Here is a 17,500-nt window from a genome sequence, read left to right on the forward strand (position 1 = left end):
ATTGAAATAATTTTTGACACTTGCACTCAAAATTGAAAATAATATAAGGAACTAAAAAAAAAGGAAAAAAGAAAAAAGAAATCACTTATAGTTAGAAGAATCCAATAAATACTAGCTTATGCAACACAACACAGACAGAACAAGACCATTCAAAGTGGCAACTTGGGTCATTATGCTTCAAATATATTCATTTTATGAAAATAATCATCCATTACCTGTATATACTGCATAATTAAGAAAAAATATAATAATAATGAAATTTTAAAAATACTGAGCTATTATCACAAGATGAGGTATCTATTACATTGTTTGTTCTAATCTCCATGCATTTACCTTACTCTTCAACCTTGCAGAAGTATCATTAAGCATTATAAGGCAATAATAAAAATAGTAAATACATAAACATACATATCAATAGATATAAAAAATCACATTACGCTTGCCATGCATCATGTGCACACACCTATTAAAACAGGATTACATATAGTACATACCTTTCTAAAGAAGTAAATATAAGCATTCTATGTATTCTAAGGACTTATGAAAATACTATCACATGTGTGTATATGTAGGTAGGTGCACAGAGGCATATATAAAATTTTCCTAAGAAAGAAAAAGAGAGAGAGGGAAATGGAAAGGGAAAGGGAGAGATGGGGGATAGGGAGGGGGATAGGGAGAGGGAGGGGAGATAGAGATAGAGATAGATAGATAGAGAGAGAGAGAGAGAGAATATCTATCTACTTTGACACTGCTCATCTTCACTACACTTATTCAATATGTCCCTGAAAACATTTATTAAATTCCTTGCATACACATTTCCAAAAAATGAAAAGGAATACACATGCACAAGAGGATCTACATCTAAGTACTTCTTACAACCCATGTGCTAAGAGAGAAATTTTTAAAAATGGAATAGGAAAACAGCAAGTTTATTTTATGTAAAATAATTAGTTAATCTACCAAGGGCACAATTTCCTACTATTTTCAATATGCATTTCATCTTGTGTTATTCCCTATTATGCAAAGAAGATATCCAAATGTCAAAGGATTCTTGAGTGTGTTTTGTCTTTTTCACTCCTTAAGCACCACAGAATTTCATTGTATTTAGGAATCAAAATGAGACAGGAAAACTGCACATTCTGGATGGGTCATGAATATGCAAGTTGAGAGAATATTAGCAATAATCAAATAAAAATGTTAACATATTCCTCATGTAAGAAGCCTTGGCAGGAATTCTCTGTTTTTGTAGGCAAATTCACCACATAAGGTTAAAATATATTTAGATATATCTACTCTGTTTTAAGAATCAGACAAAGTCTGTTAATATATGTATATAATAATAAAATAAAAAAATGTGGGGAAGACATTTTTATATTTTGTTTTTCTTTTGTTCATTAAAAATATAGAAGAAAATTATAATAAATTACTTTGTTTCTCCAAGAAAAATTCAATTTTTAAGGCATCATTGTATAGTACTGATTAAAGGAGAGGAATTTATATAGTATATAAAATTTGCAGTTTTACAAATATTATGCTACTTGTGCAACTTTCTGTGCATAATATTCAATATTTTTGACATGCAATTGCATAAACTACAATATACTTCCCTTATCTCTTCTCTTTCTTCTTGCAACTGGTTTTAGAAAATCAGTTTCCTGATTAAAGTATTGAACTTGTCCAATGAGAAACTCTCAAACTGAATCATTCAACAACTATCCCTATTTAAAGAATGTTTATTGGAAATATTTATTACGACTAAAAATCTACGAAGGGAAATTCTGCACCTAAGAGGCATGAAATGGAATGACTTTGTGCAGATTAAAGATGGGCTTTTTCCCTTATCAAAATATGTAAGATTATCAGGTACTCTATAAGGCAATTTTTGGTCTACTTTCAAGGCATTACTGGCTGTGCTTCTGGCTCACATCTTTTCCTATGGAAAACACGTATTCGGTACATATAACTTACTACAGACATTATGGACACTAACATGAGTACAACTCCAATGGCAAGTGGCGCTGGGTCGTAGATGTCCTGCGTTCGTATCTTGTGGCCATAGATGCTCAGGAATTTCATTAATACACCATTTGTCCAACCAAATCCCTCCTGTGTTTCATACTCTCCACCTTCCCCCATTTTGCCAATTGCAGAGGCATTATACTTTTCATATATTGTATGAGGAGTAGAATTCATATAGGTTTCATAAACATTACGCACCCAGTCGCGTGCAAGGGTAAAAGCAAGCTCTTCAGCTCGAGGGCTGTGTTTTCTAGCTTTATACAGACCCATGACAATGAAATACTGTGATGGTGCCCAGTTATTTGGCATGTCCCACTGCTGCCCAGACTCAAGCAAGGAAGCTGGAATGCCACCTATGTATTTGCTAATTTGGTTCCTATCAAGGTATGCTACAACTTGTTCAGTGATAAAATCACGAGTTCTTTCCTCTCCAAATGTCTCAGCCCAGAGTGGTATCAAATTAGATGGATAAAATCCTGGTATGAGCTCTTTCTTCTCAATATTGTAGTCCAACCAAACTCCATCCCTGTCACTCCAGAAGATTCGGCTCATTGTCAGACTGGACTCACGAGCCAAGTTCTCATACAATTCCTGCTTGGTCTTGTTTCCTAGGATTTTACTGAACTGTGCTAATAAGTTTGCATTGAGGCCCATTATACTATTCAGGCAAACTGGAGCAATGGATAAAATATTAATGTCTTTAAATTCTGCTGTGTGTTCCCCATTTGCCAAAAACCAACGAGAAGAAAAGTCCCATCCACTCTCTGCTGCTGACTTAATTTCTGAGAACATTTTCCCTCTTTGCTTTTCATCCTTAATATCTTTCACTTGTTCTTCATCCTCAAAATAGGATTCTGGACGAGGCTCTGTGGTTGTCACTTTATACTGATACAATTTATAAGTCTTGTCCTCCACTTTCACATCTATGGATCTGTTATTTTGCCAGAATCTATATTCTTTTTCTAGAGCTCCCATACTCTGATTTAGGAAATTGACATCATTGGTAGCATCAATATACAGTTTGACCATTGAAATCAGTAACGGTGGCTGTGATCGACCCAAATAATACTTCCTACTTCCATTGGGGACATAACCATACTGATCCACAAGGTACACAAAATTTTCAATCATCCCTCTAGCAGTAGCAAACATTTCTGACAACAGCAGACCCTCAATGATGAAGTAAGAATCCCAATAATAAACTTCTATAAATCGACCTCCTGGGATGACAAAAGGCTTAGGAATATATATCTGAGTGTACAGATTACTACTGTTTCTAACATCATCTGACATCTTTCGTCCCAGCATTTTCCATTCCTCATTAACCTGACGCACCCAGTTTCTCAGCGGCAGATCATAAACATCGTAAGTGAATTTTGGCATAGGTTTCCAGTCTTCGGGAACCCAAGAGGATAGTTCTAAACCAGGATCATCAAAATTATCTGAGACAAATTTTATCAGCTTTTGTCTGGGTGGCTCATTCTTGGTCTGGTTCAACAGAGTCTGGAACTTCTTCTCAATATTCTCTGGTGACTCTTTGAGCTTCATGTCAACAAAGTGTTTGCTGTCATTGAATAGCCTCGCCATCTGAACATACTTCAGAAGTTTGCCTTTGCACAGTATCTTACATGCATCCATGTTTTTGGTGGAGCTGTGGTCCATACCCTCTATCTTGGCTTCACAAAGGACTAATGCCACTGCACAAACCCATATCAGATGACCATTGCTCAACATTCTCAGGAAAACACTGCTTACACGTCATTCCTGGCAGTATCTGCAAGAGAAAAGTGGCATGAGAAAAGACATTTATGTTTACATGAGAAAATAAAGATTTACAAATGTTCATAGTTGTATGTGGGCAGATATACCCTTTCTTTTCTAAAAAAAACACCTAAATAATTTACTTTTTTAGAATTGATATTCTAAAGCTGCATTTCGTAAAATACTTAAAGCAATATTTGTGACATGATGAACAACACAACATAGTAAAATAAGACATAGATTAGGTAATCTACTGATGCCTGGTCTTGTCTTCATGAGTTAAAGTCTCATTAATAAAATGTTTATTTTTCACATTTCATACATCGATATCTATCATATTCACATTCTTAATATGCAAATAAAATCCTTATGCACACAGAAATACAGCTCCAAGAAATCCTATTGGTTTGCTTTGACTTAATCCTTGAAACATTAGAATATCAATGCCTATAATAAATGTATGTAATATTAGTTAATTGGTAAGCAAACACTGAAAATATCGTAACTAAGGATAAAGGATATCATTAACGTGCAATTCATTAAACAGGGATCAACATGGTGATGCCTCTGTCTGGGGACGAGTAGGGTCTCCTGTAGCAGGTTCAAGCCCCTGATGCAGTTTAATTTTAGGAGAGGCACCTGCTCAGGATAACAACCTCTACTTGTCTTAAAAAAGTCCTTCAAAACACGGTACTGGCTCAGTCCTTGCTAGCGAGGGAGTTTAAGATTACACTAACCACTTCCCTAATATTGTGCAAACAATCAATCACAACAATAATCTATGACACTCTCTTCATAAGTAAGCAAAAAGAAGTTTCATCTTACTTTTCTTTTCCTATAAAGTAGAATAAATTCACAAGGTTTCTCTTATTCATTTCGCTAATGCAAATTTCTTGTAAGCCAAACATACTAATTTCTACTATATTTTCATCCCTAGGAAAAGAGAATATTAACAGAACAGTAGGAAACAATAACTCTGTGTGTGGGTGTGTGTGTGTGTGGTAGGTGCGTGGGTGTGGGTGTGTGTGGTAGGTGCGTGGGTGTGGGTGTGGGTGTGGGTGTGTGCGTGTGTGTGTGGGTGAGTGTGGGTATGGGTGGGTGTGGGTATAGGTGGCTGTGAGTGTGGGTATGGGTGGGTGTGTGGGTGCATGTACATATGCAGGTGGGTGCATGCATGCATGAATATATGTGTGTGCATCTGTATCTGTGTGAGCATACATGCATGCGTGTGTACCTTTCACCACTTGTCACAATCAACCCTGTCTCTCACTGGGCTTTCATCAGTCTCATAATGAGAGATTAGAAAAAAGGCAATATCTCTCCTCAAATACTAATTCAGTGTCAAGAGTAAGCAAGACCACTGCATCACTTCAAAGCAATATTAGCAGCATTAGAGGGTATTACAGAAACCCATAATTTATTAATAAATCAATCAATCAATAACATCATCAATAATAATATTAATAACAATAATAATAATTATAATAATAATAATAATTATTATTATTATAATAATAACAACAACAACAATAATAAAAATAATAGCAATAACAATTGTAATAATGGTAATGATAAGAATAACAAAAATAATCATAATAATAATAATAATAAAAGTTCCATGAACTACAGAATGGTTCTACAAATCAACAAGCCTTTAACATATGCTACCCTAGAGTTCAGAACACTATAACTATAAATTCATTCATAAAATAGAAATACCCATTCTCTCATACACATGGGGATATAAACAAGCTGAAACCTGATAAATTCAGATTAATCTTTTTTTTTTTTTACAAAATGTATATGCACAGCATCTGATGTAAAGCAATACATATCAAATTTAGTGCGTGCATGTCAGCCAACAATACATGACTGACGACATAGCATGAGACTTCATATCTTGATACTTATTTTAGTTCATTAAATATCATTATGTAAACAGCTGCCACTCAAAGCCATCTAATCACAACCTTGAAAAATGATATCCTTGAATGATAAAACATGATTGCTGCCATAAACAGATTGTAATTTATTTGGCCTTAGTCAACTATTTAATTTACACGATTAAGTACCCATATACTGCAATTTCTTAATAAAAAATTCACCAATCATCATGTAGGCTAGTGGCATTTTGGGGAACCATGACAAATGCCAAAAAGCTATTTAAGGATATAAGTACCAGTGTATCAGATACTATAATTTCACCACATAATTCCGATTTGAGCATACAGAATCATGTTCAATTAAAATCTTAACAGGTGTCAACAGACTTTCAGTTAAAAAGTAAGAGTTCAATTTGCATATTCTCTGAACATTTATTGCCCCTTCCTTGTTACCTTACATCAAATTCCAACTACATGTCCTACTGTCCTATTCATCATACACCAAGATACACATGGCATAAAAGTCATAATAGTTTGATTTAATACCAACACAAACTCACAAGAAGGTAGTTAGACTGGCATAGCCTGAGGTATTGACTTAATGCATAAAATTAATAAATGTTGGAAGGTTATACTTTGGCCAAATTGATATTGGATTTTCCATACAATTATGAGATCCAAACTATAAAAAAAAAAATGATCATAAAAAATAAAAATAAAAATAAATAAATAAATAAATATCTGTCCAATTGTATTTGCTTACTTCACCACTACTGTACCATTCCATGGATTTGTTCTATAGATAAACTCAACAGAGGAAAGAATTAGTGGAAATGAGAGAGGGGAGGCATTTCTAATTCTTAATCTTAATTCCCAAAGTAGACAAACACTGAAGGGCAACCAAAATTCTTGATACTTTCACTACTTAACAGATCTATACAATATCAACATATTACTTGATATTATTGTATACATGTCACCTGAAGGGTAAATATAAAAGGTGATTTACATTGGTGATAAACCAGTTTACAAAGTTGTCATAATGCTAATTTCGATGTGGTGCAAATCTAAATATTGCATCTTGCTATATGAACTGATAATCTGAATAGACAATTTGTAAATGATCTACTACCAGCATGGTCTAAATACCAATAAATACATGCATCTGCACTAACATATGGGCCTAAACTTATGTTTTGTTTATATATGAACTGACAGCTTCAAATAGAATATGAAAAGAGATATGCAATTCTAATTGTATTTGCAATCAAACAGTGTGAGTGTGAGGGCAAAAAACAATGGTGGACAGACTTCAAAATGTGGAAAGCTAATGATAATTAAGACACTGATCTAGCATTAAGACTTTGCATTGTGTATCTTATCAATTACTATTACAAGAGACAAACAACTCACTGAAGGGTCTCAAATTCACTACCCAAGTCATCCTAGGCAAGCAAGAGCAGAGCATTTTAAGAGACTCTATATACTGTGCCTCAGTAATTAGCATATGCCAGGTATTATGATTAAACTTATAAAGTTGCACACAGCTTCTGCAACCTCCCTTTGATAAAGGACTTGCTACATAAACTCTCAAATAGTCATTAATGTTTAAAGGAGACCTGAAGTGCCTTTCAAAATGGCGCTCTTTTCTTGTAATTATATTGACTGCACTCTCTCCAATCACATCTGCAACTTACTATGGTCTGCAATCGAAGACCTATAATCTTAGTCCTACATGGTGGTGGCTCAGAGCCAAGCGATTGCAGCAACCTACACACCTTCAGCACTCCAGCAAAGGACAACAAACATTGGCCATAACAGAAAGTGACACGGGCAAGATTCAAGATAAACACATCTTATACAGGTAAGCAGCTGTATTCCACTGTATTCCACAAGCCATTATGTAAATCAGCATGTTAAGCTTTACAGCTATGAGGGTAATAATCTGGTTGCAGTACATAATAGCAAGACATAACAAGCCAAAAGCTTAGTTAAAATATTAACCGTAATGGGTACAGTGGCAAAAATCTGGTTGCTGAACTTAGACCCATGATGTCACACTGCCACATCACATCACTTTTTTCAATGCTTTATCCCTCACAGAAACGTCATTAGTATGGGGCGCCTTTTTCTTGCAAAATATAAATGCCCTAAACAGATCAGAAATAACTGGTAAGCAAAGATCCATACACGCACAATGCTCAATCTCAATTAAGTGATATACACACTCTTGAAATAAATTCCACACTTGCAAATTCTTGACTTGAAATTAATGAAGAAAATATGGGATGTATTTCCCTATTGTTAAATAACCATAGGTAGCTTAACATATTTCCAAGGAATACCAGATTTAGATCTTTATCCCTACAGCGAGAGACACACATCTGTTACATTAAAAATCCATAAAAAATGTGTGAAATCCTTGCATTCCTTTACAGCCTTATCTAGCCATCAATAAAAATTGTCGTTTCCTCTACTATCCTTCAACATTAGCATATGTTTGAGTGACCAATGTATAATCGGAGTGCATAATCTTACTTACATTAATGGAAATACGGTATCGACCCCTGAAAAAACACGAAATCACCACATGCGAACACCTGTCACGGGTCCAACACCTGTGTTACTCTGAGAGAAGCTTCCTGTCCATCATTCAATTCAAAAACATGAAACCCATTTCTCCCTAACCCGTAATTATTCAAAGTTTCAAATTCATATCACAGACTCGAGTACCACTTTAGCCACCTACCTATTGCCATTTTGAGATTTTAAAGAAAGAGATATGTGGGAATTTTTGTCTTTTTAACACGGAAGTTCTCGTTCTCACCCTTCCAGTGCGTTCCGGTGCCGTCGTCTGCCATTTTCTGTGACTTGACAGCTTACACGTGTTCCAAACTGGCTATTTAGTAATTTGAGGAAGTTTCAGGGGCTAGAAAGTATGTAGACACTGACTTAGAATGATGTTTATGGTGTCAGAGGTAGTTTTCAAAGCGTGGAATGTGCTTTGAATGGATTAATGGGCGAGCGAGACCATGGAATTCGCTTGCCTACTTTCACTTTCTCTGGAATGGGAAACATCATTTATATTCGTTAATATAGTCATTTAAGACAGTAGATTAATTAGAATTATACATCGCTTTGTAAGTGTTATGTACACTATCTGTCTACGTGGTAAAAGTTGATTAAAAGGTTGTTTTCCGGGTCAATGAAGACACATTGGAGAATATAGTTTAATATTGGAATATGATATATTTTATTCCCTACTCTAGATATTACAAGCATTGTTAGGGAATTTTATTTTCCTTCTTTTTCTTCTTCTTTTTTCTTTTTACATATCGACGATACTAGAACACTCTGGCAATGCTTTGTACCAATAGATGACATTTGATGAATATTTCAAGGCAAAGGAGAGTTATATGCTTTTAACAGACTTAATGGTAGCATCTCTAGATAGATGGTATATTAAAATATTTCTATTTTTCTAGAAATTACCTTGATCAGTGAACAGGAAAATGCTAGAAATTCCAACAACCTTTCAAATTACTTCAACCATAGAAGCTGTTCTTAAGGACAAATAGATGTATATTTTTACTTTATGCATAAAGGGTAACATATGTCAATAAAAGAGTATTAAAAAAATATATATATATTGGTATTTAAAAATTCGCTCATGAACGTTCCCCTGACGCAAAGTGATTACGAACCTAATAATATTTTTTTGAAGTAAAATAACACAAAACCTGAAAATAACAGAGGTATTTGACTTTATCAACATATATAACAGATCATGCATAAATAACGCCTTTTTAACGGTAGCAAACGTAATAACGCATCAATGAACGTATATACTCGTAGTGTCCTATTGGTATTATGTGTTTACTCTGGATCTTCTGAACTCGGCGCATTAATATTTTGTAATTTTCCCTCTTTTTTGGCTGATACATGTATATGCAGGTAATATGAAGCTCTTTTTGAGATCTAGCAGCATATATATATACGTATATTATGCTGTATGTTCCATTATTTGGAAGGTGTTAGTAATAGTATGGTTTTCTGTAATATGGATTAATTACCAATTAAAAACACACGTGATTATAAGATACATAGAATGCAGTCAATTGACTAGAGTTTACTAGATTAATGAATGTATGGATGTATTACATTTCTATATTCTGTATTTGGTGTGAATTTAGTAGTTTATTTGGGAATTCTCAATTATAAAAAAAAAAAATTGTGTCCTGATTGCTAATACTAAGGAAATTGGTATTATTGGATTGCATTTATTGTATATGTCCAGATGTAGGGTGCTTAGTCTATTGAAGTCATGGTAAATATTCAGACCAGTGCCATCACTAAATACCATGATCTTGGGGTATTATTGGATAAAGATGCAACTGCACGTAGTGATAAAACAAACCTTTCGGCATGACGTAGCTTTAATTATGATGTAACACCATAGAAACCTTTTCTTCCGGAAACGAAAAATAATCGGGATATATTATTTTGAAAATAATTTAAAAACGAGTAATGGGAGAGAAGGGGAGGGGGTCCAGAGGGAGCAAAGCTCCCTCTTGGCTAGGGCAGACCTAAAATCGGTCAGTTCATTGGTCGGTGGTAGACATCCATATTGAAAAGTTACCGGCCATGTAGTGGCCTTTTAAATGCAGGGGGGGGTTCCAAGGGGGGGCTTTGCCCACTCTTGGATAGGGCAAACCTAAAAACTAGGCTAGGTTAGGTTAGGTTTATGGGTAGGGTTTTGTTTACGAAAAAAACGTGAAATTTACCGCCAGAAATCGTTTAGTTCCATCTCGACGGTGGCGCGCGTGTGGGGAGGGAGGGGGAGTGTAACTCAGCAACGAAAGGTTTCCGGTGGAAATGAGTAGCGAAACTGTACAAAACAGAACGAAAACTACCAGAAAAATATCGTGTCGTGCCTAGAGTGTTGGTTGCGTCTTTATCTATATTTACCGATCTTGGTACCAACGGATTCCTCTCACCCTCTAATATTCAGATATAATGAGTATGAGTCGCGATTCGAACCATGTAATCCACAACCTAGGTCCTGATAGCAGGGGAAGGTATGAAGGAGACCAGGGAAATTGCAGGATGAAATATGAATAATAATAGGTGATATGCACATAAATAGCCAAAAATACACTATAATGATAATTACCTACCTAACTTCACCTATAGTTGATGCTTGCCCAAGCAAAGGGGGGCATTCTCCCCTCTGGATCCCCACTTTTTGTCAGAGTACTTCGTGCTACTTACCTTGATCTACCTGACCCTACCTAGGGTTGACAGATGCTCTAGCCAAGAGCATTTATCAAAGCACTTCATACTACTTACCCATGAGGCTCTCTAGGGCAGACTGACACCTAGGTAAGGTTAGGTAGGTCATTGGATCATGATGTCATACAAGATTACTTCCATGAAGTTACGGCACAGCATAGATAACAGTGGATCCTGTACACACGATTAGCCATACAGTAGATCAACACCACAGGGAGGATCATAGGTTATTGTGACATGCAAGTGGCATTACAGTATTTGAGTGACATATTTATGTTTAATTGTTTACCCCGCAATTTCCCTGGTTTCCTTCATGCCCTCCCCTGCTAACAGTACCAAAGAGGAGTCTAATCGCGTGTCATACTCACTACATCTGAATAGTAGAGGATGAGTGTAATCCATCAATACTAGATTCATAGTTATTAGCAACATGGCACTATTCTTAATATTTATCTAAGTCATTTATAGTGGTGATATTACACTACTATCACATTGGTAAAAACATACAATTTCTAGGTGATAGAGGTTGAGGGTCCACCCCCTATAACTCCATTATAATAACTGGCAAACATCAACCTGTACTTTATATTTTATGACAAGAAAGATCAAAATCTGGGTCCTTGTTTAACAGTAAAGGTTTAGAGAGAGGTTTATGGATATTATTTTGCCTTTATGTACATAGTGGATATGGTGTCGATATTTCACCCGCAAAGTCGTTCATTTACCTTGATTTTCATGCTGATTTTGGACTGATAATTCAGAAAAAATCATGCTAACTTCTGAGCTTGTATTTGATATTCCAAGCTCTCTCTCTCTCTCTTCTTCTTCTTCTTCTTCTTCTTCTTCTTCTTCTTCTTATATATATATATATATATATATATATATATATATATATATATATATATATATATATAATATATATATATATATATATATATATATATATATATATATATAATACCATGCTAAAGTGCAACACTTTTGCTGCAGAATATGACCTTAAACAATGATCTGTCATTTATTTGTCTTGAATATTGTGGCAACTTCAAATAATTCCTAAGAGCTTTAATTTGATATTATATTCTTTTTCAAGCAATGATTAAAGATGATAAACTGTGGTTGATTTTTTATACATGCACTACCCAATTATTTTTTTATAGATCATTATACTTATGGCATTTTCTTCCATTCCCAACTTTGGATAAGAGAAATAGTTATGTGATTGCATCTTAAACAGGTATCTGTACTGTACTAGATTTGATACTGTAATCCTTTTAATTTTAGAAAAGGGGTAATTTTGTATGGAAAATAGGGAAGTTGAAGAGTTTGTAATGAACTTTTTTTCAGCTGTATACATTGATAAACATTTGCTTTTGTGTATATATATATAACTAATATATTTTGAATACAAAATTATGATATGAGAGTAATAAAACTACTTGATTATCAAAAGGCTTTCCAGAAGGTCTGGAAACAAAAGTGGTTACTTTCAGCTGTGTAAGCAGTTGGGAAGCTTATTTGATAAGGACATGCTCTACTTATAGATGCTCAAAAGAATCTCTTATATTGAAGATAGAACCTGATTTGTTTTTTCTTTCTTTTCCTGAGTTCGAAAAATAGAAGTCCAATGTTTTAATTTTGGTGTTGAATCTCTGTCTTGTCAGAACTTTTCATAGTGATCTAATGACAGGACAGCTAACTTAAATTCAAGAATGATTACATGCCAATGACTTTTTCATCCCTTAGACACGACTAAAATCACAAAGAAATCTATTCCTAACTTTTGCTTTCTCCTCTCTCTTTTTTATTCAGATCATTCACTATAATTCTTTCCATTTCAACTTCAGGCATAATGGGCAGATACAGCAGCAGCGAAGAGGAAAATTCCAGTCCAGACAGGCGAGAAAAGAGCAGTCATAGATCAGAGAAGAAAAGAAGAGGTTCACATCAAGGACGACACAAGAGCAGATCACGCTCACACACAAGAAATCACCGGTCGAGGTCACAGGACAAGCACTCAAAGCCCAAAGCCTATTCAAGGAAGAGCAGGTCCAGGTCACGAGATCGATGGCAGAGATCGAGGTCAAGATCGCCTAACAAACATCAGACATCGAAAGCTTATAACAAAAATTTCAGGGCAGGGTCACGGGACAGGAATCATAGGTCACGATCGAGGGACAGGAAGCAGAGGTCGAGGTCACGTGACAGGAGCCGCAGGTCTGTTTCAAAAGATCGGATGAGAAGATCCAAGTCGAGGGAAAAGGATGTAAAGTCAAGGGAAATGGACAGAAGTAAGAAAATGGAGCAACGATTAAGAAAGATTGCTGAGAGAAGGGCCAATTCTAGTTCTAGGTCCAGGTCAAGGTCCAGGTCAGGATCTATGTCTGAGACTAAACAGAGAATTAGAGACATTTACAACAGAAAGGAAAGTTCTGCTGACAGGGAACTCCGGGACAGAGAACGGGCAAGGACGCCAGAAAAACATCAGCCGAAATCCAGCCAAAACCACCACTTGAACGAGAGACAAAGGTCGAGATCACATGAAAGGGAGATGCCTCGAAAGAATCAGCCATCTCCACAAGAGCCTCGGAGGAATCGAGACAGCTCTCCGCCAACACCTGATGGAAGATGGGGCCACAACAAATTCTTTGAACAGCAGAGGGCTCTTGATGTACCATTCCAGAGGGAGAGAGAGAGGGGTGGGGGTAGTTCCAGAGATATGGGTAACATGAGGGATAGCAGAAATGGTGGATACAGAGACAGAGGTATGCACAGACCAATTTCTTCTTGTTGAATTATAATCAGTTCTTTGTGATTTATTCAAAATGTTATAAGTTATATTTATTTTGGTTTGCCAATTATTCTCAACACTTCTATTTTTTAGGTGGAGGAGGATTCAGCCGTCATAATGGATTAGGTGACCAAACTGATGACTATTTTGGCCGTCGTAGAGTAGAAAGAGAGCAGATATCGATAGAAGGTATTTCTGAAGTTTGGGCAACGTCTCCAGTCAACCCTCCAGATGAGTATGTATTTGATTAATGTTTCTGTAGAATCTTATTGCATTGAATTCAGACAGAAGTTTAAGTACTATTAAATGAATAAACATTACTGTTATTATTTTGAGAATGTGAAAATAATGGTTTATGTTGATCTTTTTGTGCAGTGGGGAACTCTACTCTGCCCATGCTATTTTTACTGTAATAATTTAGTATCTTAGAATAGCCAAGGCATACTGTACTTAACTGTTAGTTCAGTTAGGTGCATGTTTGGTTTCTAGTGAGGATTCTTGTAGAGTATGGTTACTAGTGTTAACACAAAATAGGCACAGAATTAGAAGATTGTATATAGGCACTTTGTTATGTGTTAAAAGAATAAAGATTGATATTTATTAACTTATAACTTTTATGTATATCAGTTCAGATGAAAGAAACACAGATGAAGAAAAGAAAGCAAAGGACAAGAACAGCAGTGACTCAGACGATGAAAAGAAGAGGAAGAAGAAGAAGAAGAAGGAGAAGAAGAAGAAGCGCAAGAAGGAGAAAAAGAAGAGGAAGAAGGAGAAGAAGAAGGCAGCAAAGAAGAAGGCATCCTCAAGTTCCTCCTCCAGTTCCGACTCTGAATCAGATTCCGAGCTGACATGGATCGAGAAGAAGAGTGAGTTTGCATTGATCAGTCCTGAGGGGCATGAATGTGACCTGGGACGGTTTAGTAGGAAAATTAGTATGTGGTGCTGAGATAATAAGAGATGGTAGTTTTGATGCAAACCATTGTGAAAAATAATTGTTTACAAATTAATTGTAAACATGGTTGTTGGGCAGTAATTGTATGATTATGGGTCTTTAATTGAAAAATGCTATTAGACAAGTTTTTATATCCACAAAATAATAGAATTACATTGACAGCTCATAATAACAAAAATGACATTAAAACATACTGGCATTAGTATCTTCTTACAGATTCTATCCACAGGTGATTTTGTAATGTTTACCTATATCATTACTATGAATCTTCTTTCAGAGGATAGCAAAGGGGAGATGACAGAAGAAGTTGTCGTAGGACCTGTGCCCAAGCCGCAAGTTACATTGTCCAAGAAGGATTACGGCAAGGTAAGATGTATATATATATGTATATCTATTTTGTACTTTAGGTCTATGTGACCAGTGAGAGAGTAAGAGTGAAGGCATTTCTTTTGTATTTGTTAAAGAAGAAATCATAATGTGGATCAACTCTGTAATTCTTTTATTATTTCTACAATTTTTTGTTTGTTACCTTCAGGAATTTTTATGTGTGTTTATGGTGGGGGGGGGGGGGATTTTGAGTACAATAGATAATCTCTAATACTTTTCCTTCCCATAGGCCCTGTTGCCAGGTGAAGGTGCGGCAATGGCAGCATATGTGGCCGAGGGCAAGCGCATCCCCCGTCGTGGTGAAATCGGACTAACTTCAGATGAAATCAAGGACTTTGAGGAGGTGGGCTATGTCATGAGTGGAAGCAGGCACCGTCGCATGGAGGCTGTGCGTCTGCGAAAGGAGAACCAGATCTACTCGGCAGATGAGAAGCGGGCTCTGGCCATGTTCAGCAAGGAAGAACGGCAAAAGAGGGAGAACAAGATCCTGACGCAGTTCAGAGACATAGTACACAACAGGCTCAATAAGAAGTAAAAGCCTCTGTACTTGGGCGCTTTTTTCGACTCTAGTCGGAAAGGGCAGAGGAGGATGGCCGAGACACTTTCAGTCTTCGTCTACAGCTCTATTTGGAATTTTTATATGGATGAAAAGATTGGAAATTTTTTTGTTTTCGTACAGGACTTGGGATTTATGAGCTTTACCTTCCTTAATTCTTCCTCAAATCATATTCTATGTAATGAGTAAATGAAATGTAGTATAAACAGTAAGGCAAGGTGATAAGGAAGAGATTCGCTTTGATGTAAATATAGAATATAGAGGACAGTTTATTCCTTTTATGTAGGATTTGAAATTAACCTGTTGACTACATTTCCTATGATAACTTGTATGCAAACTCATTTAACAAGTGTTGTTTTTATTTATTCATTTCCCTACTTAATACCCAAAACTGCCAGTAAGATATTTTTATAGCTGTCTTTGCCGTTTTTTTATATAATTTTATTCCGAAATAAAGAATGCTGAAACTCTGTCGATTTCAGCAAAATGATGACATTGATATTCTGTTTTGATCTTGTGACCCTTTATAAAGAAAGTGAAAGTTTGATTTATCTGATTTTTTACTCAGGCGAGGAATTATATCTGAGGAGGTGGTGCTTCATTGCACTCACTTACCAGCTATGTATTTATGAAAGAAATTATACCTTATGGAAATGGGAAGCTCAGACACTTTCAGGCTATCCGTTAAAATGTATTTAAATTAGCTTCTCTTTTTTCCCTCAAGGTAAGAAACTATCATATTAAAGATGTTTTCTATTATATCCTTTTTTTATAGCATTTTTTTTTTTAATGCTTGAGGAGGAATAATGTAGAGTAATTTGAGATGGACAATTTGTGATACAATATAAGAGTAATTTGATAATCTTTTTAGGCAAGATTTGTGCCAGTTTGTAATAAAATGTCGTCTGTAAATATTGTATGGGAAATATTTTTAAATCCTGCTATTGGAAGGATCTCATATTTTTGTGCATGATTTAATATAGGTAGTGAGGTAGAGGATCGTTAGAATATTTGCCAAATTTACGTCCATTTCCTGATATGTGGGATTTTTATTTTTTATATTTATTTGCATTTGTATATATATACTTTACTATATATTTTTTTTCCAAAGTATTTTCTTTCTCAGCTACAGTAAATCACAGAAAATTTGCAGTAAGTCTTATTTTACTTGGCTGAAGTTTGCTTTGGTATTTTTTTTACTTCTCTCTCTCTCCCTCTCCCTCTCCCCCTCTCTCTCTCTCTCTCTCTCTCTCTCTCTCTCTCTCTCTCTCTCTCTCTCTCTCTCTCTCTCTCTCTCTCTCTCTCTCTCTCTCTCTCTCTCTCTCTCTCCCTCTCTCTCTCCCCTCCTCTCTCTCTCTCTCTCTCTCTCTCCCTCTCTCCTCTCTCTCTCTCTCTCCCTCTCCCTCTCTCTCTCCCTCTCTCTCTCCCTCTCCTCCCCCCCTCCCCCTCTCCTCTCCCTCTCTCTCCTCTCCTCTCCCTCTCCCTCCCCCTCCCCTTCCCCCTCCCCCTCCCCCTGTATTTTTGTACAAAGGATAAAGATACAAAAAGTATGGAAGAAAATGCTTTTCTTAATCAGACTGTGTACAAAGGATAAAACAATGTCTTTCACTAACCTCTGAAAGATGTTTGAATAATCAGACTTGCAATTTTATTGTTTTTTTCATATTTCATGTTTCACAAATGCAATTTTAACATCCAGTTCAAATTATAGAATATATGACATATGAGCTTGATATAATTTTGATGTTGGCGAGTACTGATGATAAAATCAGATTGTCAGTGTGTAAAACTGGAAATACAGAAATCTGTATATTTTCCTCAAAAACTTGTATTGTTAATGTCCTTTTTGCACTTTTACT

At 35.8% G+C, this 17,500-nt stretch overlaps 2 protein-coding genes across 4 annotated transcripts in view; one reads left to right on the forward strand and one right to left on the reverse strand.

Annotated features, from left to right (window-relative positions):
• The window catches only part of LOC122259523 (trehalase), a 9,352-nt gene extending 649 nt beyond the window's left edge, over window positions 1-8,703 (reverse strand). Inside the window, exons 1-2 of one of the 3 annotated variants that reach the window (XM_043026360.2) lie at window positions 8,491-8,703; window positions 1-3,793 (exon numbers count right to left, since the gene is read on the reverse strand). The exon at window positions 1-3,793 is cut by the window's left edge and continues 649 nt beyond it. In XM_043026360.2, the coding sequence (XP_042882294.2) occupies window positions 1,894-3,753 (1,860 nt within the window). In that variant the 5' untranslated portion in view covers window positions 3,754-3,793; window positions 8,491-8,703 and the 3' untranslated portion in view covers window positions 1-1,893. Of the gene's footprint in view, window positions 3,794-8,205; window positions 8,329-8,412 lie in introns of those variants that run through there. The other 2 variants (XM_043026362.2, XM_043026361.2) reach the window with 2 other exon arrangements.
• Window positions 8,704-9,481: 778 nt separating this feature from the next.
• LOC122259524 (uncharacterized) lies at window positions 9,482-16,140 on the forward strand. Its single transcript, XM_043026363.2, has 6 exons — window positions 9,482-9,617; window positions 12,803-13,720; window positions 13,840-13,981; window positions 14,374-14,612; window positions 14,976-15,064; window positions 15,315-16,140. The coding sequence occupies exons 2-6, from the start codon at window positions 12,808-12,810 to the stop codon at window positions 15,618-15,620; spliced, it is 1,689 nt and encodes a 562-aa protein (XP_042882297.2). The 5' UTR covers window positions 9,482-9,617; window positions 12,803-12,807; the 3' UTR covers window positions 15,621-16,140.
• The last annotated feature ends 1,360 nt before the right edge of the window (window positions 16,141-17,500 follow it).

The sequence above is a fragment of the Penaeus japonicus genome, unplaced genomic scaffold (genome assembly GCF_977035675.1).
Source record: "Penaeus japonicus unplaced genomic scaffold, GWHDUDI00000001_assembly GWHDUDI00000014, whole genome shotgun sequence".
NCBI classification, from domain to species: Eukaryota; Metazoa; Arthropoda; class Malacostraca; order Decapoda; family Penaeidae; genus Penaeus; species Penaeus japonicus.

Coding starts and splice junctions, on each gene's coding strand:
- LOC122259524 (XM_043026363.2), top strand. CDS start 12,808: ATGGGCAGATACAGCAGCAGCGAAGAGGAAAATTCCAGTCCAGACAGG. Junction 13,982..14,373: donor CCAGTCAACCCTCCAGATGA/GTATGTATTTGA, acceptor TATGTATATCAG/TTCAGATGAAAGAAACACAG. Junction 14,613..14,975: donor GACATGGATCGAGAAGAAGA/GTGAGTTTGCAT, acceptor ATCTTCTTTCAG/AGGATAGCAAAGGGGAGATG.